This window comes from Carcharhinus amblyrhynchos, chromosome 11 (genome assembly GCF_965287045.1).
Source record: "Carcharhinus amblyrhynchos chromosome 11, sCarAmb.v2.hapA, whole genome shotgun sequence".
In the NCBI taxonomy this organism is placed as follows: Eukaryota; Metazoa; Chordata; class Chondrichthyes; order Carcharhiniformes; family Carcharhinidae; genus Carcharhinus; species Carcharhinus amblyrhynchos.
Genome location: NC_137334.1, coordinates 3,064,456 through 3,087,249, shown reverse-complemented (window position 1 = coordinate 3,087,249; position 22,794 = coordinate 3,064,456). Strand labels below are relative to the sequence as shown.

Genomic DNA, 22,794 nt, shown 5'->3' with positions numbered 1-22,794 from the left:
TGGGAAAGGCAAGAATAACTCAATGTTTATACGTGGCATTAGGATTTTTCATTCAGTATGTCCTGATTTGAGAAATTATTAGTTTTCACTTGTCTCTTTCCCCACAGATTATCTTTTACGAGGACAGGAACTTCCAGGGTCGGCACTATGAGTGCAGCACTGACTGTCCCGACCTGTCCCCTTACTTCAGTCGCTGTAACTCCATGCGTGTCATGAGTGACTGGTGGGTGGTGTACGAGAGACCCAATTACATGGGATACCAGTATGTTCTGAGCAGGGGAGATTATCCTGAGTACCAGCGCTGGATGGGATTCAACGACAGCATCGGCTCATGTCGCTCCTACCCATATGTAAGTTACCTTTGGTGACTTCTTGTATATAATCGGATGGATGATTAAAAAAACATGATGAAGAAGGCCAGTTGAGTTTGTTGGTTTGAACAGTGGAAACTCTTCAGCTGTTTTCACTAGTGTTTTGTGTGTGGAGCACATTCTTAATTTGGAAAAAAAATACAAATCATCATCCTTAAGTATAATTCATTACACTTAAATGTTAATACCATGAAAACTGTACAGAGATCCAAAGTTTAAAGAGAATACAATAACATTATTAGACCTTGGTTCATATTATTTAACGATTTTGAGCTAAAAACTACGTCTAGCTTGTATGTAAAAATATCATTTCTAGCATGGTTGAATAATGAAGGCCTTAATGATAAACATTCTTGGGAACTACAAGGTTTTAAATCTGTCAGATAGAAAGAATACCGCGTTACAATGTGCAAAACAAATGAACTTTCATATTTAAATAAATTGCCTCTCGGTCTGGCCCAACCTGAGTCCACGCTAAGGTCACTTTTCAGCATTCTTCCCTAACAATATGGAGAAGGGACGCGTGGGAATTTAGCCAACAGATAATGAACTCAATTGTTCAGAAATATCATCCGCAACTCTTCATTTATTCCCTGCTGCTCATTCTATTTGTTACGTCCATTACAAATATGTTCTTATCTCTATTCCAGTACCGAGGTGGAAACTACAGGATGAGGATTTACGAGAGGCCTGACTTTGGGGGACGGATGATGGAATTCATGGATGACTGTCCCTCTGTCTACGATCGTTTCCGTTACCGTGACATTCACTCCTGCCATGTGATGGACGGTTACTGGATCTTCTATGAACTTCCCAGCTACAGAGGCCGACAGTACTTCCTGAGACCCGGAGAATACAGGAGATACGGCGACTGGGGCGGCTACAACTCAATGATCGGATCTTTCAGACGCATGAGGGATTTCTAAATTGTTCTTGACAAGTGTGATTCTTCTTTGCTGGATATTATTGAAAACAATAAAACATCCTTCACTTCACTGCCAGGGTTCTCATTTATTGCTGGAATGTTGAGTGTACGTCAATGGATTGAAGCAGATTTTTTGCAGTGTTGGTTTGATATTTCAGCCTGAAGTGAGCTTCCCACCACTAAAACTGCCTTAGCTCCAACTTGTAAACATTGCTGACTCCATCTTGTCTCAGCTTAACTGCTGCTGGGAGCCTCTTCCAGGCCTTTGTGACTGGAATTTTGATTATTGCAATGCGCTCCTGGCTGGTTTGCCCTGTGCTATCCTCTATGAATTGGAGGTCATTGAAATTCTGTTGGCTGTGTCCTTTCTTACACCATAGATAATCATAGAACCCTACAGTGCAAAAACAGGCCCTTCGAGTCTGCACCCACCACAATCCCACCCAGGCCCTATCCTCATATCCCTACACATTTACCCGCTAATCCCTTGAATCTACACATCCCAGGACACTAAGGGGCAATTTTAGCACGGCCAATCAACCTAACCCCGCAGATCTTTGGACTGTGGGAGGAAACCGGAGCACCCGGAGGAAACCCACACAGACACGAGGAGAATGTGCAAACTCCACACAGACAGTGATCCGAGCCGGGAATCGAACCCAGATCCCTGGAGCTATGAAGCGGCAGTACTAACCACTGTGCTACCGTGCCGCCCCAAATCCACATCCTGTCACCCATCACCAATGTGCTTGTGATCTTCTCCAGCTTCTGGTTAAGCAACACCTCAACTTTAATTGAATTCCGTTTGTTTCTAAGTGCCTCACCCTTTTCTCTCTCTCTCTGTAATCCCCTCCATTTCTACAACTGTCCGAGAGATCCGTGTTTCTCCCATTCTCCTGCTTTGAATGTTCCCAACTTTAACATTGGCATTGATGCCTATAGCCAAGCTCTTAAGCTTACCCAGTCTTAAAGACACTGATAAATGGTGCACAACCTGATCAGACTGATAAAGAAACATAGAAAATATAAGCTGGAGTGGGCCATTCAACACTTCCAACTTGCCCCACCATTCATTATAATTGTGGCTGACTCTCTGTCTCAACAATATACTTCCGTGTGGTCTCCCCATATCCCTTAATACTTTTAGAGTCTGGAAATTTATCCATTCTTAAAATGGATGACCTGGCTAATCATCCTATCACACGAATGGGAACCCGCTTAACCAATTCACATTGATTAGTCCTGAGCAGATGTCCCTGAACCACACACTTTGCACAGCTTGCAGACTTAATGTCCTTACCGCTGGTGCAGTAAACATCTTTCTTTTTAACTATTTTCAATGGTAATCATTGGCAAAGCCAGCATTTATATTGCCCTTTCCAAATTGCCCTTGGCAAAGTGGTGGTGAGTGCCATCCTGAACCACTGCAGGGTATGGGGTGTCGGCGCTGTTGCGGAGAGAGTTCCAGGATTTTGACCCACAGATGCTACCCAAGCCGTGCCTGCTTCCCCAACAGCCAAAACCTCAGGTCCTTTGTCCAGGAACCGTTGGATACTGTAGCAATGATTTTGAAAAGACAGAGGGGTGGGGGGAAGGGGCTATCTACAACGGAAACATCAAAGCTCATCGCAAAACAAAATACTCACAATATTCTATGGCCAATCCATATGTAAAGTGGAAGAGGAGCATGGGATGGCATATAGAAATCTAGTCTTTTACACTAGTTGATAGTCATGTCATATCCAATCACTAGCTTCTAATCCACTGAACCACTGCACTGAATAATTTATACATTCACCATGAGCTGTACTGCCAGAGTACAAGTGGCAAGCCAATGAGAAACCTCTTCCATAATCTATATCAAATGCCCAGTGTATGACATTACTCAGTACTCATGTATAAAGAGTCTCAGTGTCACTTCCCAGTTGTGTGTTTGTCACTCAGTTTTGTGAAGGGCCTCTCCTGATCGTTTCACTCAACACCAGTGAATAGTCAAAGGCCATTGGGAACAATTTCCTCTGAAATCATTGGCCCAGCCTGGTGACCTTCCAATTCTGTTGTTGTTTTAGAGAGTTGGTCAATGTTTAATTTGTCTGCAGCATAACCCTGCTGCTAGTCTTCGTCGAGCATTTTAATATCGGTGCCTCCTCCAGACACTCAGAATCACAAGAGGCCATTTGGCCCATTGAGCCTGTACTGATAAAAATCCCACCCAGTAACCCCCCATGTATTTACCCTGCTAATCTCTCTGATGCCAATAGTCAATTCAGCGTTGCCAATCAACCTAACCCACACATCTCTGGACTGCAGGAGGAATCCTGGGCACCTGGTGGAAACCCATGCAGACACGGGTAGAACTTGCAAACTCCACACAGTTACTTGAGGCCAGAATTGAACCTGGGTCCTCGGCATTGTGAGGCAGCAGTGCTAATCACTTAGCCATCGTGCCACCTGCAAAAGTGACTACCTGCCAAATTGGTCAATAGAGTTGGCATACAGATCTTTCATAGACTCATAGGGCGGGATTTTACAACTTCGCTTGTTCCGAAAATCAGAAAATCCCACCCAAGATCGACGGACCTTTCCATTCTCCTCCTCTGGAGCTCCTGCTCCGCTTTCCATGGTAGGCAGTGTGGTAAAATTCTGGCCTCAGAGTCATATAGTTCATAGAAATATATCATAGAAATATATCATAGCAACTCTACAGTAGAGAAAGAGAAAAAGTTCAGAAAAAGCCGTTGAGCCCATTGAATGTGCACCAACAATATCTACTGGGCGGCATAGTAGCACAATGTTTAGCACCGTTGCCTCACTGCACCAGTGACCTGGGTTCGATTCCCGCCTTGGGTCACTGCTTGTGTGGAGTTTGCACAATCTCCCTGTGTCTGCATGGATTTCCTCTGGGTGCTCTGGTTTCCTGAAAGACATGCTGGTGAGGTGCATTGACCTGAACAGGCGCCTGACTGTGGCAACTAGGGGAATTTCACAGTAACTTCATTGTAGTGTTAATGTAAGCCTTACTTGTGACTAATAAATAAACTTCACCACTAAAATCCCATTTTCTACCACTTGTCCCATATCTTTGAATGCTATGATATTTTAAGTGCTCATCCAAATACTTGTTGAAGCTTGTAAGGTTTCCAATCTTCACTATCACTCCTTGGAGTACGTACAAATTGATTTTATTGGGCCACTACCGCAAACTCCTGGTGGCTTTGATCACGCTCTAATCATCCTGGATTATCCCTGCCGTACCTCTCAAAGAAGTCTTGTTGAGCTACAAGTGATGGGGTGGTGAGACTCGTACAGAAGTTGCACATTTCCCATCAGTTTATCAGGATACATGAGCAGAAGATTACTGAGCTTAGTAAGAGCTTTATTTTTATGAAGGCAGGGTTACAGGGGACAGGCCTAAATGGAAACTCTGCTAATAAGACTTGTTAATTTCAAGGTGTAGGGTGAGGATGTAAGGGCTGGAATTCTCTGACCTCGTATGCCCAGTCACCGCTTGCAGGAGGAACGGAGAATTTGGTACTCAGCCAAATCTCCACTCACAGCAGGGGGACCGGACAAGGTTGGAGAATTTCACACAATATTAGCTCTAAACTGCTGAATATCATCACTTCAAGCTGCCTGGAGATGCTAAATTAGACACCTCCAGATTTGGAGTGACACAGTGGTTAGCACTGCTCCCTCACAGCACCAGATTCAGTTCTGGCCTCGGGTGGCTGTCTATTATGTGGATTCTGCACTTTTTCCTGTGTGGGTTTCCTCCGGGTGCTCCAGTTTCCTCCCGCAGTCCAAAGATGTGTGGATTTGATGGATTGACTCAGTGTGGGGCACTTAACATGGAGGGATTAGCAGGGTACATGTGTGGGATTGTGGGGATAGGACCTGGGTGGGATGGTTGTGGGTGCAGGCTCAATGGGCCAAATGGCCTCCTTTGGCACAGTAGGGATTCTGTGATTCTACCACTCCCTGTTTGAAATAATGAGCTGCAGATGTGAGCTTCTTATATTCAACTCCACAGGAGGCGTGGACTGCCTTTTGTGGCACACAGCATTATCTGAGGATACAAATCTGAGGAGTCAGCTGTACAGCTTCTCAGAGGAGGCACTCAACATCCTGGTGGAGGGGGACAAGAGCAAGAGTGATGACAAAGATTCACCATCCAACCCTTCCTCTGCTGCAGGAGCTGGTGATGATCTGTCTCAGGGCTACACTTCATTCCTTGCCCAGTACAGAGAAAACCCAAGCAAGAAGCCAACATTTCTCCCCTTACAACCTCTGATAAGTGTTCGATTTGATAGCCCAATAAATAAATTTTTAAATGAAGCTCTCAGAGAATCCCTGGAATAAATGAAACAATACTGTTGATGAATTTTTGATAATGTGCCTGGAAAGGCTGTATTAAAAACAGAAAATGCTGGAAATCATAGAATCCTACAGTGCAGAAGGAGGCCATTTGGCCCATTGTGTCTGCACTGACTATTATCCCATCCAGGCCCCATCCCTATAAATCCATGCATTTACCCAAGCTAGTCCCCCGCCTCTAAAGGAAGAATTTGGCATTCTAACCGGCACATCTTTGGATTGTGGAAGGAAATCAAAGCACCAGGACGAAACCCACACAGACATGGGGAGAATGTGCAGACCCCACACAGACAGTCACCCAAGCTTGGAATCAAACCCAGGTCCCTGGTGTTGTGAGGGACTGTGCCACCATGCTGCCCCGTGGGGAAAAATATCTGGAATTAATTGATGATCATGAAGCCACTTTCAATTGCCAGAAAAGCCCATCTGGTTCATCAATGTCCCCTAGGGAAGGAAATCTGCCATCCCTACATGGTCTGGCCTCAATACACAACAGGATATTTTTCATGAAACATGGGGGCAGCTATCATAATTGAATGAGCAACTGAAATGAAGGCAACTAACGTTGTTCACTGTACATTTTTCTTAAACCCAATTTATAATCAATATTTATTTCATGACAGTTTTTGTGCTGTCCAAATTATAAGATGTAGCCCCAAAGACATAGAAACACAATCCAAATAGAAGATCTGTTCTGATGATGTCACATTTATTATGTTTCAGAATATTTCAGCATGACAAAATTCTGTTTACAACAAGCGATTAGAAATCCCTCATGCGTCTGAAAGATCCGATCATTGAGTTGTAGCCGCCCCAGTCACTGTATCTCCTGTATTCTCCGGGTCTCATGAAGTACTGTCGGCCTCTGTAGTTGGGATGTTCATAGAAGATCCAGTAACCGTCCATCACATGGCAGGAGTGAATGTCACGGTAACGGAAACGATCGTAGACAGAGGGACAGTCATCCATGAATTCCATCATCTGTCCCCCAAAGTCAGGCCTCTCGTAAATCCTCATCCTGTAGTCTCCACCTTGGTACTGGAATAGAGATAGGGTTAAATTGACAATATAAATGTACATAGGTGTAGAAAAAGAGAAATATTGCAAAGGGGGAAATATAATGGAGCTTGGATAACAACAATGAGAGAACAGTTGAGATAATAATTTGATTCATTAGGTTGATAATGTTTGAGACTTGTTACCAACAAGTCGATTTTATAAAAGTCAATGTGTAAACTTAACTTTAAACAGTTAATCAGTGAAGTGTGTATAACAGTGCAATGGGACTGATGTTAATTGTTCAATATCAGTAAAAATTTGACTCTATTCCTGGTTCCTATTGTGAGCAGAGTATTTTTCTGTTTCTCTGTGTGGGAGAAGTGTTCTCTTTTCTATAATGTATTAAACAATTACAGTAAAATGGATGGAGTGACACGCCTGTCAGCAAACTGTTGCCATTCACGACTTACTTTATCTGTAGATGATATTATTTCGACAATGTCAATGCAATAATATCGCTTTCAGTTTGCCAATTAATTATAAATTAATGCATCTAATTGTATCCCAGATATTCTTGTACTTTGAAATAGGCTGCTGAACTGACATAATTTCCTGATTCACACAACTAATGGTTTAAGGATCAACTTGTAAAACTTAACATCAGCGATAAAATTACAAGAGCTGTTACTAGCTTCTGGAAGACATGTGAGTGGATTGGTAAACCAGGCTGGATATGTGACAACCCACTACCTGTTAACCAGCGCTGACCAAAGTTAAAATCAGACCTGTGAGAACAGCTGATGTCTCTTCAGAGCTGATGTTCACAAACTCAAACGTTGAGCAGACTGATCGTTTTAAGTCACAGTTTGAATAGCAAAGACATATTAGCGGAGATAACTTACATATGGGTAGGAGCGACATGACCTGATGTTGTCGTTGAATCCCATCCAGCGCTGGTACTCAGGATAATCTCCCCTGCTCAGAACGTACTGGTATCCCATGTAATTGGGTCTCTCGTACACCACCCACCAGTCACTCATGACACGCATGGAGTTACAGCGACTGAAGTAAGGGGACAGGTCGGGACAGTCACTGCTGCACTCATAGTGCCGACCCTGGAAGTTCCTGTCCTCGTAAAAGATAATCTGTGGAGAAAGACAAGGTAAGTTAACAACTTGCCCAATAGGCAACATTTAATGAAAAATTCAATACATAAACTCGGGTTTATCCTTGCCTTTCCCATTTTGAGCTCAGAGTTAGCTGGCTAACTGACTGAATGTTTCCCCACTTCACACAGCTTGGTATTTATACGTTGGACAGAATTGCCTCCCTGGGCTGTACTTTTGTTATTTTAATGATTGCAATAGTTACGACTCAGCACAAAAGCAGCAAAACACATGTCACATACACTAAAGGATAACACACCTATGTATCATTGAATGTGTTTTGCTTCCAACTCATTTTAATTGTTGTGTGAAGAATGTAGCAGTACCTTCAATCCATTGTGTTCCTAATACTGTGCAATGCTGAACAGTTGGCATAACACATTGTAAAGTCTTACTACACCAGGTTAGAGTTCAACATGTTCATTTGGCAGCACTAGCTTTCGGAGTCTCAGTCTCCTTCATCAGGTGAGTGAAGAGCTCTGTTCACAAACAGGGCATATAGAGACACAAACTCAATTTACAAGATAATAGTTGGAATGCGAGTCTTTACAGGTAATCAAGTCTTAAAGGTACAGACAATGTGAGTGGAGAGAGGGTTAAACACAGGTTAAAGAGATGTGTATTGTCTCCAGATAGGACAGTTAGTGAGATTTTGCAAGCCGAGGCAAGTTGTGTGAGTTACAGATAGTGTGACATGAACCCAAGATCCCGGTTGAGGCCGTCTTCATGTGTGCTGAACTTGGCTATTGGTCTCTGCTCGGCGACTCTGCGCTGTTGTGTGTCGTGAAGGCCACCTTGGAGAAAACTTACCCGAAGATCAGAGGCCGAATGCCCGTGACCGCTGAAGTGTTCGCCAACAGGAAGGGAACACTCCTGCCTAGTGATTGTCGAGCGGTGTTCATTCATCCGTTGTCGTAGCATCTGCATGGTCTCCCCAGAAAGGTCAGGGAAATATCTATGGATTTTATTAATATGGATATCCAACAGTTGTAAAATCCTTCAAATAAGACTGTTAATCAAAGCTGACGTTCAAATAATTGTAAGCAAACAATTGGCCTGATTCAGAATTTGGTTGAATGGCAGGAGTACAGGAAAAGGGTGGTGGGGAGTTACTCTAATTGGCAGGAAGTGAAGGATGGAGGAGATGGGGGCTTTGTGTGGGAGGGTGCATGGTTGGGGTGAGGCGGGTCACTCTATCTGGTAACTGTAGGGTGGAGGGGGAGGGGAGGGTGGATCTCTCTGCCTGAGCTGAGTGAGGAGGAAGGGTGCCACTCTGTCTGAGATCAGTGAGGGGGAAGGAGGGGTCCACTGCCACTCTGTCTGAGATCAGTGAGGGGGAAGTGGGGGGGGGTCCACTGCCACTCTGTCTGTGATCAGTGAGGGGGAAGTGGGGAGCAGCATTTTATCTCCTTTTGGTAAGCATTTGCAGTTGGAGGCGCCGATCGGAGCTGCAGGATTTCGGGTGCTGTAAGTCCCACCCACAGACTTCTGCAGCACAATTCACAATCGCTGATCTTTTTCAGGCAGAATGCTTATGGAGGCGACTGAGAACGGGTCTAAACGTCAGATCTAAAACACTCCCAATTTCAAGTCCGCCCAGCACTTAGAATGGTAAAATTGGGCCCATGGTCTGAATATCCAGAGGACTAAAAAAAAACAGTGGGTAGAAGTTAATGCTCCATCCACACAATGTTTTGGCGAGATCGTGCCCAGAATTCTCTGACCCCGCCTTGCGGCTAGGATTCTCCAGTCCCGCTGCAGTGAACGGAGCTTTGGCTGAGTGCTAAATTCTTCGTTCACACTGGTAGTGAAGATTGGAGAATCCAGGCACACATGTGGAGCAACATGAATAATTTTGAGCATTAGCCCTCAGGAAGACCAAACTGGCTTTGGAGAGACGGCAGAATCGGTTTGCCAGAATGTTACCTGAGCTCCAAGGGTGAAGTTATATGGGGAGTGGTGACACAAATTAGCATTACGTTTCCTTGAATTCACAAAGTTAAATGGTGATGACTGAAATTTTCAGGTAACAGACAGGTCAGGTAAATGAAAATATAATTCTGATATCTGGGCTGTCTGGGACCATTGGACATAATCTAGCAATGGAGTCAGGCACTGGTATTGCCACCAGACTAGCAATTCAGAGACGCTGGGTAATGCTCTGGGTTTGTATCCCACCACAGCAGATGGTGAAATTTGAATTCAATAAAAATCTGGAATTAAAATTGTTAAAATGGAGGCGTGGGCTTGTTGGTCCGAAGGGCCTGTTTCCTGTGCTGTGTTGGTCTTTGTTCTTTAAAAGTCTAATATCATCATGAAACCATTCTCAAGAAAACCCACCTGGATAGGCTTGGGTTGTTTTCTCTGGAGCAGAGGAGACTGAGGGGTGACCTGACTGAGGGGCATGGACAGAGTGGATAAGGAGCAGCTGTAACCCTTAGTTGGAGGGTCAGTTATGAGGGAGCACAAGTTAAAAGTGAGGGATTAGCGATCCAGGGGGGATTTGAGGAAAAATCTTTTCAGTTAGAAGATGGTAACGGCCTGGAATGTGCTGCCTGGGAGGGAGTGGAAGCCGGATACCTCACATAAAGAAGAAAAGAATAAAGAACAAAGAAAATTACAGCAGACAAACAGGCCCTTCGGCCCTCCAAGCCTGCACCAACAATGCTGCCTGACTTAACTAAAATCCTCTACCCTTCCGGGGACCATATCCCTCTATTCCCATCTCATTCCTGTACTTGTCAAGGCGCTCCTTAAAACTCACTACCATATCTGCTTCCACTACCTCCTCCCGGCAACAAGTTCCAGGCACTCACCACTCTCTGTGCAAAAAATCTGCCTCATACATCTCTTTTAAAACTTGCCCCTCGCACCTTAAACCTATGCCCCCTATTAATTGACTCTACCACCCTGGAAAAAAACTTCTGACTATCCACTCTGTCCATGCCTCTCATAATCTTGTAGACTTCTACCAGGTCTCCCCTCAACTGCCATCGCTCCAGTGAGAAGAAGCCAAGTTTCTCCAACCTCTCCTCATAGCTAATGCCCTCCATACCAGGGCAACATCCTGGTAAATCTTTTCTGTACCCTCTCCAAAGCCTCCACATCCTTCTGGTAGTGAGGTGACCAGAATTGAACACTATGTTCTAAGTGCAGCCTAACTAGGGTTCTATAAAGTCGCAAAATGACTTGCCAATTTATTACCAATCCCTAGTTTCCCTTGGAGGGCAGTGGTGAGTCAACAATATGGCTGTGGCTCTGGAATTACATCCATCATTATGAAGTACTTCTAAAGGCTAGTCATGGGATGAATCAATTCCATCCTTCCAGACTACTTGGATCCACCACAGTTTGCCTACCACCACAACAGGTCCACAGCATTCACCATTTCCTTGGCCCTGCACTCAACCCTGGAACACCTAGATTACAAGGATACCTATGTCAGACCCCTATTTATTGACTACAACTCAACCTTCAACACCATTATTCCCACAAAACTCATCCCCAATCTCTGTGGTCTGGGCCTTGGCACTTCCCTCTGCGACTGGATCCTGAACTTCCCAACTCACAGATCACAATCAGTAAGGATAGGCAACAACACGTCCTCTACGATCATCCTCAACACCGGTGCCCACAAGGCTGTGTTCTTAGCTCCCTACTATACTCCTTATACACCTCTGTACACCTCCTTACACACCTATGACTGTGTGGCCAAATTCCCCTCCAATTCGATTTTCAAGATTGCTGATGACACCACTGTAACGGGTCGGATCTCAAACAATGATGAGACAGAGTACAGGAATGAGAGAGAGAATCTGGTGAACTGGTGCAGCAACAATAATCTCTCCCTCAATGTCAACAAAACGAAGGAGATTGTCATCGACTTCAGGAAGTGTAAAGGAGAACATGCCCCCTGTCTACATCAACGGGGACAAAGTAGAAAAGGTCGAGAGATTCAAGTTTTTAGGTGTCCAGTTCACCAACAACCTGTCCTGGTCCCCCCCATGCCAACAGTATAGCTAAGAAAGCCCCACCAATGCATCTACTTTCTCAGAAGACTAAGGAAATTTGGCATGGCAGCTATGACTCTCACCAACTCTTACAGATGCACCATAGAAAGCATTCTTTCTGGTTGTATCACAGCTTGGTATGGGCTCCTGCTCTGCCCAAGACTGCAAGGAATTACAAAAGGTTGTGAACATAGCCCAGTCCATCACGCAAACCAGCTCCCATCCATTGACTCTGTCTACACTTCCTCCTGCCTTGGCAAAGCAGCCAGCATAATTAAGGTCTCCGTGCACCCTGGACAGTCTCTCTTCCACTTTCTTTCTTCGGGAAAGGGATACAAAAGTCTAAGGTCACATACCAGCCAACTCAAGAACAGCTTCTTCCCTGCTGTTGTCAGACTTTTGAATGGACTTACCTTGCATTAAATTGATTTGTCTCAACACCCTAGATATGACTGTAACACTACATTCTGCACTCTCTCGTTTCCTTCTCTATGAACAGTATAGCGCGTAAGAAAGAATACTGTTCACTATATGTTAATATATGTGATAATAATAAATCAAATCAACTCAAACATGTAGGCCAGACCAGGTAAGGACGGCAGATTCCCTGAAGAACATTAGTAACCCAGATGCATTTTTCCAACAATCGACAATGCTTTCATGGTCATCGATGGATTCTTAATTCCCTGTATTTTTAATTGAATTCAAATTCCACCAGCTGTCGCAGAGTGATTTGTCCCCAGAACATTAGCCAGGTTTCTGAATTAATAGTCCAGTGATAATACCACTAGATCATTGCCTTTCCTGTACATCATATCACAACATGCGCATTACCTGAAGAGAGCGTTTTGCGGGGATATGAAGAAAAGGTGGGAGAAGTGAAAGAACGGATTCGCACTTGCAGAGAGCTGGCATGATTATAATGGACTGAATGGCCTCTTCCCGTGCTGGACTCATTCTATCGCTTGGGCTTTCCGTTCCCACTCATGGCAGGTGAGAGTGGAAAGCATCGCCTCCTGGGTTTATGCCGTATTAAAACTAGGTTGTGATTGTGCACTCAGATATTAATGATTTTCCGCCCTGGAACATCAGGAGTGACATTTCAATATGTTTGCATCTCATTACAAAAACTCTTCCCAGGAATGTATGATTAGAACGATATGTTTCACAATGGTATTTAAGCGACTTCATTTCACCCATCACTCCGAAGCTCGAGTGTTAGCCTCAGATTCCTGCAGAGAGAAGGCAGAATGAATCTCAGGCTGCCATCTGAACACTGGTGGAGCAAACCATAGGGATCTTAACGATGCCATTCTGATGCCATGTGGAGCACTCTGGCACACTCCCCAGAGGGTCTCAGTGGATCACTGCACACTGTACAACCTGCCACTACAAAGGGGGGGAGGACTTGTCAGGTGCCAACATAGAAGAGCTGATGAGAAGGACATTGAAGGGGATGAAGGCATTAGGTTTGAGGAATCTGCAGCTGCAGAGGACGAGGCTGTAGTTTGGACCAGATGAGGAAGATGTGCGCACGAGGCCCACACAACCCCCAGATTCCATCAGGAGGGTGAAGAATTGTGGTGCAAACCCTTTTGGACAAATCCCCTCCATCATGGATCAACAGAAGACATCAATGCATCGGAACTCTTTGTGCTCCCTATACTATGCTTCCATGCTATACATTTCCCAAATGGTTATCATCACACATCATTCAGTGGTGCAAGTTTCCAGTTCTGTGTAATGACCTGTATCTACTCCCAAACTGGCCAAGATGCAGACATACATACTGTTTTAACTTTGTCAGTTGTTTAAACTATAACGGAGTGTGTAAATGTGTGTGGATGGATAATTGCTAGTGGCTTAGATTCCAGACCATACATCAAAGTGTGTATGCCTTTATCACTGTCCAAATCTATTTGGTGACATCATTACCATATTGTTGAGAATGATGCCTATTAACCAGGGTTGAAGCCCACTCTTGGTTTTGTGCACTAATCAGTGTCCTTTTGTCACATACAATATTGTTCTAAATTACACATTTGCTGAAGTCACATCAAACTAGTAAACAGAACAATGAAAGGTAGATGGTAGTGTGATCATAGTTGGACCTAGACATAGGGAGGGGAGATGGATCCTCTATTTTAGATAGGTTCATGATTGGTAAGGGGATCAAAGCTAACGGGGAATAGGTGGGCAAATGAGGTTGACAAACATATCAGCCATGATCAAATGGTGGGGCAGCCTTGTTGGGCTAAATACCCTAATTCTACTCCTGTATCTTATGGTATTATTGTAAAAATAATATATTCTCATCATCTGCAGCAGCTTAAATTTTCCAGTTCTTCCTACCGGCAGGATTTTCCAGTCCTGCCAATGACAACCTCTCACAGTGGGTTCCCCAGAAGATCCAAGCCAAGGAAAAAAACTGTTGACGTTGGTGGGACAAGAGGCGTTCCTCAGGGATCAGCGCAGGAACCTTTGCTGTTTGTAATATATATAAATGATTTAGAGGAAAATGTAACTGGATTGATTAATAAGTTTGCAGATGGCACAAAGGTTGGTGGATTTGCAGATAATGATGAGGACTATCAGACGATACAGCAGGATATAGATCAGTCAGAGACTTGGGTAGAGAAATTGTTACAAAATTCTTTTAGACCTTTAGAGAAGGTCTAAAAAAAATAGGAAATTTGCAGTAAATGGCAGAACCTTAAAGGTATTGATAGGCAGAGGGATCCGGGTGTACAGGTACACAGGTCACTGAAAGTGGCAACACAGGTGGAGAAGGTAGTCAAGAAGGCATTCGGCATGCTTGCCTTCATCAGCCGGGGCATTGAGTTTAAAAATTAGCAAGTCAAGTTGCAATCTTATAGAACCCTAGTTGGGCCGTACTTGGAATATAGAGTTCAATTCTGGTTGCTGCACTACCAGAAGGATGTGGAGGCTTTGGAGAGGGTACAGAAAAGATTTACCAGGATGTTGCCTGATATGGAGGGCATTATCTATGAGGAGAGATTGGAGAAGCTTGGTTTGTTCTCACTGGAATGACAGAAATTGAGGGGCGACCTGATCGAATTCTACAAGATTATGAGGGGCACGGACAGAGTGGAAGGGGCATAGTTTAACATGTGAGGGGCAAGGTTTAATGGAGACGTACGAGGCAGTGGGTGGTGGATGCCTGGAACTCACAGGTATGATAGTGAGTTTTAAGGGGCATCTGGCCAAGTACATGAATAGAATGGGAATAGAGGGATATGGTCCCGGGAAGGGTAGGGGGGATTTTGTTCAGTCGGGTAGTATGGTCGGTGAAGGCTTGGAGGGCCGGAGGGCCTGTTCCTGTGCTGTATTTTCTTTGTTCTTTGACTGGAAGATCCCGCCACTAGCCAATGGCGGGATCCACCTCCATAATTGCAAAACATGCCACCATGAGAGGGGTGGGGGGAGTGGGGAGGACAGAAAATTCTGCCACATGGCATTTTGATGTCGAAGTGAAGTTTCTTGCTTGCATGGCTGCTGGTAAAATTGGCCTTACAAAAGCCCTCAAAAACAGTAGATCTTCTACAGATTAAGTTCCAAGGAATCACATTCTTTTGAAGTTGTGTGAAGCCAGGTTTAATGAGCTTTACATTTTTCCTTTATGTATTTTTTTGCCAGCTTTCAATACATGTTATTACGAAGTTGGGATTTTTAAAATTATAAAAAACTGTAAAATGCAAAGGGGAAAAGCATTGCATGGTTCTGCTAAAAGGTAGTGCTTTATCTGGGCTTACCGATTTTTTAAAAAACTATAAGTACATAGAGAACCCAAACTGAAACATTAGTGTCAAAAGGCCAGTTTTACCCAGACAACAAATTTTTGAATTTGGCCATATAGTTTGAATCAGGCACTTAGATACAATAACATATTAAATTTAAATCTGATGGTTTTGGCAATCTAGGGCCAATCCTATTGTGGGGGATATTGATATGTCATCACGGGTATAAAAGAAGGGTCAGTGGGACAACGAGAGAGAGAAACTACCACCCGCTATAGCTCACAACTCTCAACTCAAAGCACCATCTAGAAAGCAAAGGTACCAAAGAAGAAAGGAGGAAGAAGAAAGAAGTTCCAGACAGAAGAATCAACAGAGAAGGCCCAGAAAATTCCAGACGATACAAAACCTGGTTGTAATTTAAAGAGTGACCAAATTCTAAATTTTTGTTAATGAATGGGCATTGTTTTTATTGGATCAGCATACCATGAGAATCTTGTTTTGTTCAGAAATAGTTAACAGTTAGAAGGGATTTATTTGGCTTGTTAATAATTTAGTTAACTTGTTCACTTTAGAGAGAGTGTCAGGGAGTTACCTTGATTTAACCACTAAAAGTTGCTGAAGAGCAGATTGCACTATTTCACACTCACTTTTTATAGATTATAGTCAGGGGTATTCCTCTTCGGGTAATTAAGTGTTAGTTTTTGGAGGGGGGGATCCACATCTGCTTTGTAACAGTGTAAATAAGGAATTGATCAGCTTTCATTTTCACTGGAGTGAAGGAACTTTTATTCCTAGTATCTTAGATCTTCAATTCCTTTCTCAGTAACTCAGTTCACCAAATATTCAGGGCAAAACTCCTTTTTCACTTGAATGAAAATAGCCTGTGCTCAGAGATATCATTGTTAACCGTGCAATTTCCTTCAGAATTCAGAGATTAAAAACACAAGATGGTATAAAGAAGAGGATTTTTATTATTCTCTCGAATATTTCAGAAAAAAGAAGGTATCTTAAAGCAACCATCTAGAAATCCCGCATGCGTCTGAAAGATCCGATAGTTGAGTTGTAGCCGCCCCAGTCACCGTATCTCCTGTATTCTCCGGGTCTCATGAAGTACTGTCGGCCTCTGTAGTTGGGATGTTCATAGAAGATCCAGTAACCGTCCATCACATGGCAGGAGTGAATGTCACGGTGACGGAAACGATCGTAGACAGAGGGACAGTCATCCATGAATTCCATCATCCGTCCCCCAAAGTCAGGCCTCTCGTAAATCCTCATCCTGTAGTTTCCACCTCGGTACTGGAATTGAGATAAATATTTGTAATAAAACTAACAGTCTTCAGTGTCTCAAAACACAGCCTCCTGGTTGGAGGAGGGCTTAGAGAATGTTCTACATCAGTGGTTTCCAACCTTTTTCTTTATCTGTACCACAGATCAACATCGAAAGCTTTTGCAGGCGACAATGTAAGAAGCCATTTTTGAACATTAATCTTTACATAGCCTATAGCTGGCGGGAGTCAAACTTCAATATCAGCAGGCATTAAAAATGCGCTTATTTCTAATAGTTTATGAGGCACAGTCATGTATACTTTGCCATTTATATTGTAGAGGGTTGTTTGTGAAGCAAGTTGCATTGTGAATAATAACATAATCAATTATGATACCTACGAGGTACACCTAATTCTGTTCTTTTTCCATAGACCACTTGCAGTATACAGTGGCCTGCGGACCACAGATTGGGAACCAATGTTCTAGATACTGTTTGTAAGCAGCAAGTGACTTTGGTACCATCCATTCAGAAAGCTATTCACAGAATCACAGAATCCTGACCGCACACAAGGAGGCCATTCAGCCCATCGAGCCTGCATTGAAGACAATCCCACCTAAGCCCTATCTCTGTAACCTAATCCACCTGACAGTAAGGGACAATTTAGCACGGCCAATCCACCTAACCTGCACATCTTTGGACATCGATTGGCTATTATTGGAAACCACCAAGTGGCTAAAAAAGAATTCTGATGCAGAAAAACAGAGAAATGTTTAGAACAATAAATTTTTCACTGATTCTATATGGACTCATACAGAAAGGATGTTTTCAGTTTCATTATTTAAAATTTCCACAATATGAATATGATATTTTTAAATTGTAGTTAGTCGAAGCATTGGGGTAAATGATTAAATGTTTGAGTTCTATGTCTCACTGCAGGAGATATTTTTACATTGTAAACTTCCAATCTAACCACTAGCCCTCCAGTTAAAAATAGCTCTTGTAAAATTGTTTATTGCACTCGGTAGATGTGCAGACCATTCCGCCCTCCTAGTCCATGCTATATTCTACACAAGATTCCTTGGATTCTATCTGCCTTTCCCAACTTTTAGCAATCCTGGAACTGATTTTACATCAATCAACCCTCCACCACTTCCAGGCTGGGTTGGAAAATTCCCGCTAAAGCTTTAGTACATTGTCTGTGTAGAGTTTGCACGTCCTCCCCGTATCTCCATGGGTTTTCTCCGGGTGCGCCGGTTTCCTCCCACAGTTGGAAGGATTATCACTTACGTGGCGAAAAACTGCAGCAGGCGACGGTGCAGAGGGACCTCGGGGTCCTTGTGCATGAGTCGCAAAAACCCAGCTTGCAGGTGCAGCAGGTGGTCAGGAAGGCGAATGGGATGCTGGCCTTCATAGCGAGGGGGATTGAATATAAAAGTAGGGAGGTCTTGGTGCAACTGTTTAGGGCATTGGTGAGGCCGCAGCTGGAGTACTGTGTGCAGTTTTGGGCGCCGTACTTACTCAAGGATATTTTGGCCCTGGAGGGAGTGCAGAGGAGGTTTACTAGGCTGATGCCGGAGTTGAGGGGGTTGAGCTATGAGGAGAGGCTGAATAAACTAGGCTTGTACTCGTTAGAGTTTAGAAGAATGAGGGGAGATCTCATTGAGACGTATAAGATGATGAATGGGATGGATAGGATAGAGGTGGAGAGACTCTTCCCACTCAGAAAGGATAATAGGACTAGGGGGCACAGCCTCAAGATAAAGGGGAGGCGGTTTAGAACGGAGTTGAGGAGGAACTTCTTCACTCAAAGGGTGGTGAATCTCTGGAATTCTCTGCCCGTTGAAGTGGTGGAGGCTGCCTCGCTAAATATTTTTAAGACGCGGGTTGATGGGTTTTTGATAAGAGAGGGGATTAAGGGTTATGGGGAGAGGGCAGGAATGTGGAACTGAGACACGACAGATCAGCCATGATCTTATTGAATGGCAGGGCAGGCTCGAAGGGCTGGAGGGCCTATTCCTGCTCCTATTTCTTATGTTCTTATGTTCAAAGATGTACTGTTGGCCGTGCTAAATGAACTCTGTGTCGGGGGATTAGCAGGGTTACGGGAAAAGGGTCTGAGTGGGATTGTGGCCGGTGAAGACTCAATGAGCCAAATGGTCTCAGTCTACACTGTAGGGAGTCTATGATTCTATGATGACACACATATTCAGCAAGTTGCTATTTTCTAGTCCTTCATTAGAGTGAAACACACAAATTATCAAAAGTAACTTACATATGGGTAGGTGCGACATGACCTGATGTTGTCGTTGAATCCCATCCAGCGCTGGTACTCAGGATAATCTCCCCTGCTCAGAACATACTGGTATCCCATGTAATTGGGTCTCTCATACATCACCCACCAGTCACTCATGACACGGATGGAGTTACAGCGACTGAAGTAAGGGGACAGGTCGGGACAGTCACTGCTGCACTCATAGTGCCGACCCTGGAAGTTCCTGTCCTCGTAAAAGATAATCTGTGGAAAGAGATAAAACTGGAAATTAATAATTCCTCAAATCAAGAGATACTGAATAAAGAATCCACGTACAAACACAGTTATCCTTGCCTTTCCCATTTTGAGTTGGCCGTTGGTCCACCAATTGACAATGTTTCACTGCTTCACACAGTATTTATATACGAGGCAGAAATGCCTCACTGTCCCGTACTTTGTTATTCTAAAGATGCGATCCTGAAAAATCAGCAAAATTCAACAAAAGGCATGTTGTATGTATTGTAGTTAAACACCTGATAGACATTTGATGTGTCATTGATTCTTTTCCATTTGCCTTTCTGCCTCTTGCTTGTTGTTTGAATAAAGCATTTCTGGAACAGTCACTGCTCCTGTTTCACCCAGGCCTATTTTAATAATTTGCTGTGACATCGTGGTCCTGCTCTGAAATCGCTGAAGATGAAGACATACATATCCAGATAATGTACCTTTGTTTATGACCTTGTGGCCAATATATAATGAGATGGGGATAGTGCAATTATCCATTCGCAAAACCTGTCATGTCATGACATTGTGGCTGGCATTAATCTCACTGTAGCCTTCATGTACAGTTACATTGTGCATGGTGCTCATTAACACAACTCAGATCGTACTTGTTTCATGTATTCTAAACAGAGTCGTGCTTGCAAATGTATTGCCTACATTTTGTCTTCATGTTCGGAGCAACTAAATGGGAATATTGGAATAGACGTGTCAACAACAGGAAGATTTTTTGACTTAATCTTTTATTCCATTCTTAAAGTTCCAAAGCCAACCCTCAGGATGGATTGGGCAAACCCAAATCCATTTCTTGATGCCGGGTTGAACATTGCGTTCAACAATTTCAGAGCATGATCTCCCCCCACCACCTTCACCCCATTTCCATTTACTTCCTTTCATTTCTTCTTTTCATCTCATTCATCCATTTCTGCCAGCCTTCACTCTCATTTCCGTTTTTCCACTCTCGCTCTATCTTTCCCCAATATTCCCCACCACTTCCACTTCAGGGCAATGCCACATTCCTCAGGTGGTCCCTTAGCTCTGTACCTCTGTTCTGTTATTCAGACATTCTGATAAGTTAATGGACACTTTTAGCACCTTTTTCCAACCCTTCATCATCATTTACATTCCCTTTGCCCAATTCTACCCCCCCAACCCCCATAGTATGAACCTGTTCTGATTTTCTTTGCTTTTATCTCTGATAAAGGGTAATCCAGTCTCAAAAGAACAAAGAACAGCACAGCACAGGAAACAGGCCCTTCGGCCCAACGAGCCCACGCCACCATTTCAACATTGTGAGTCTCCTCTCCACCCATGACCCTTGTCTATGCTTATGGCACTCCACATTGGAAACCAGATTGAGGGGAGACTAATTTAGGGACAATTTGTTACACCAATCAGCCTAACAGACATCTTTGGGGTGTGGGAGGAAACCGGAGCACCCAGAGAAAACCCATGCAAGCATGGGGAGAATGCGCAAACTCCCACAGACACTGGCCCAAATGCATGTATCTGCACAGCAAACAGTGATAGTCACGGAGCTGTCGTGGTGCCCAGCATCTGGTCCAGTTTAAGCGTACACTAACGACGTGAAGCACTAGGCTACTCTCGAAACATCCAAGAGCAGCCCTCGTACATTGGCTGTACTCTCTCTCCACAGGTGCTGTCAGACCTGCTGAGATTTTCCAGCATTTTCTGTTTTTGATTCAGATTCCAGCATCCGCAGTATTGTGCCTTTATCCATTTCTTACTTGCTCCAAAAATCAAATTCAGATTCCAATATACTCCAATCCAAGGTTCCCACAAGGGAGACAAACAAGCTGACTGTATGAGGCTTTACAGCCCATTTTGATCTGACACTTCACCTTAGTCAAAAGGCCTAGAAACAAGGTGTAGAAAACAATGACGAGGATCAGGATGAAATTTTAGTTGCATATCTCCCGAGGGCAGCAGGAAAAGAGTCTGGTGCTGGTGACTTTTGAAGGTGAAAGATCTTCAAAAATAAAAGGCTAAGTTTGAAGAGGATTTGATGGACCACATTAAAAACTGGACAAAAGGAGAAAAGACAGCGGTGCACAGAATTCTTTGATCAGAGGGAGATGCTGTCATCTCCTCATGGAAAATTATAGATGGAACCCGACGGCACCAAACTCTTAGAGGCAACTTGAAAACAATAATGTGAGATTGCAAACCTACCTTGGAGATCTTGAACAGAAGAGTAGCACGGTGGTTAACATTGCTGCCTCGTCAACACCAGGGACCTGGGTTCAAGTCCCACTTTGAGTGACTGTGTGGAGTTTGCACATTCTCCCCGTGTCTGCATGGGTTTCCTCCGGGTGCCCTGGTTTCTTCCCACAAGATGTGCACTCTGACTCTCATCAACTTTTAAAGATGCGCCATAGAAAGCATTCTTTCTCGTTAAATCACAGCTTGGCATGTCTCCTGCTCTGCCCAAGACCGCAATCGACTACAAAGGATAGTGAATAAAGACCAGTCCATCACACAAACCAGCCTCACACCCATTGACACTGTCTACATTTCCCACTGCCTCACAAAAGCAGCCAGCATAATTAAGGACCCCATACACCCCAGACATTCTCTCTTCCACCTTCTTCCGTAGGGAAAAAGATACAAAAACCTGATGACGCATACCAACCAACACAAGAACAGCTTCTTCCCTGCTGCCATCAGACTTTTAAATGGACCTACCTCGTATTAAGTTGATCTTTCTCTACACACTAGCTATGACTGTAACACTACAGTTCTCCACCATCTCCTTTCTTTCTCTATGTTTTGTCTGTATAGCGCGCAAGAAACAATACTTTGCACTGTATATAAAATAAATCAATCAATAAACACTTTGACAATAATAAATCAAATAAGTCATACTAGATTTAGTACTGAGGAATGGGCCAGGCTAGGAGATCGATGTTTCAGCGAGGCAGTATTTTGGGCAAAGTGACCATAATTCCATAAGGATTCCTCATGGAAAAGGACAAGGGTAGCCCTCAGAAGATAAGGGTACTTAATTGAGTGAAGGCCAATAACACCCAAATTAGACATGAACTAGGAAATGTGTAATTGGGAGCAGCTATTTGAGGGCAGATCCATATCTGGCGTGTTGGAGGCTTTTAAAGACCAGTTGATTGAAGTGCAGGACAGGCATATCTCCACAAAAATAAAGGATAGAAATGGAAGGATTCAGGAACCATGGATGACAAGGGAAATTGTAAGCTTAGTCAAAAGGAAATATTCAGTAGGCTTAGGCACCTAAACATTGATGAAGCCCTTGAGGAGTGCGGTGAAAGTAGGAAGGAACTTTAACTCGGAATTAGGAGGGCTAAAAGAGGCCATGAAATGTCATTAGCAAGCATGGTCAAGGAGAATCCCAAAGTCA

General features: G+C 43.7%; 3 protein-coding genes across 3 annotated transcripts; 1 reads left to right on the top strand and 2 right to left on the bottom strand.

Annotated features, from left to right (window-relative positions):
• The first annotated feature begins 203 nt into the window (after nt 1-203).
• On the top strand, nt 204-1,297 carry LOC145349851 (gamma-crystallin S-1-like). Its single transcript, XM_080198442.1, has 2 exons — nt 204-350; nt 1,022-1,297. Exons 1-2 carry the CDS (start codon nt 204-206, stop codon nt 1,295-1,297), a joined length of 423 nt encoding a protein of 140 aa, XP_080054568.1.
• Nucleotides 1,298-6,432: 5,135 nt separating this feature from the next.
• On the bottom strand, nt 6,433-7,718 carry LOC145349850 (gamma-crystallin S-1-like). Its single transcript, XM_080198441.1, has 2 exons — nt 7,572-7,718; nt 6,433-6,708 (listed from the first exon to the last, which is right to left on the bottom strand). Exons 1-2 carry the CDS (start codon nt 7,716-7,718, stop codon nt 6,433-6,435), a joined length of 423 nt encoding a protein of 140 aa, XP_080054567.1.
• An 8,905-nt stretch (nt 7,719-16,623) lies between these two features.
• On the bottom strand, nt 16,624-19,262 carry LOC145349839 (gamma-crystallin M2-like). The gene is made up of 2 exons (XM_080198418.1): nt 19,143-19,262; nt 16,624-16,899 (listed from the first exon to the last, which is right to left on the bottom strand). The coding sequence occupies exons 1-2, from the start codon at nt 19,260-19,262 to the stop codon at nt 16,624-16,626; spliced, it is 396 nt and encodes a 131-aa protein (XP_080054544.1).
• Nucleotides 19,263-22,794: the final 3,532 nt, after the last annotated feature.

Bases quoted from the DNA above. Each gene is read 5' to 3' on its own strand.
- LOC145349839 (XM_080198418.1), bottom strand. From the start codon at position 19,262: ATGTATGAGAGACCCAATTACATGGGATACCAGTATGTTCTGAGCAGG. The intron at 16,900-19,142 runs GTAAGTTACTTT...TCTCAATTCCAG, and splicing joins CATGTCGCACCTACCCATAT to TACCGAGGTGGAAACTACAG.
- LOC145349851 (XM_080198442.1), top strand. From the start codon at position 204: ATGCGTGTCATGAGTGACTGGTGGGTGGTGTACGAGAGACCCAATTAC. The intron at 351-1,021 runs GTAAGTTACCTT...TCTCTATTCCAG, and splicing joins CATGTCGCTCCTACCCATAT to TACCGAGGTGGAAACTACAG.
- LOC145349850 (XM_080198441.1), bottom strand. From the start codon at position 7,718: ATGCGTGTCATGAGTGACTGGTGGGTGGTGTACGAGAGACCCAATTAC. The intron at 6,709-7,571 runs GTAAGTTATCTC...TCTCTATTCCAG, and splicing joins CATGTCGCTCCTACCCATAT to TACCAAGGTGGAGACTACAG.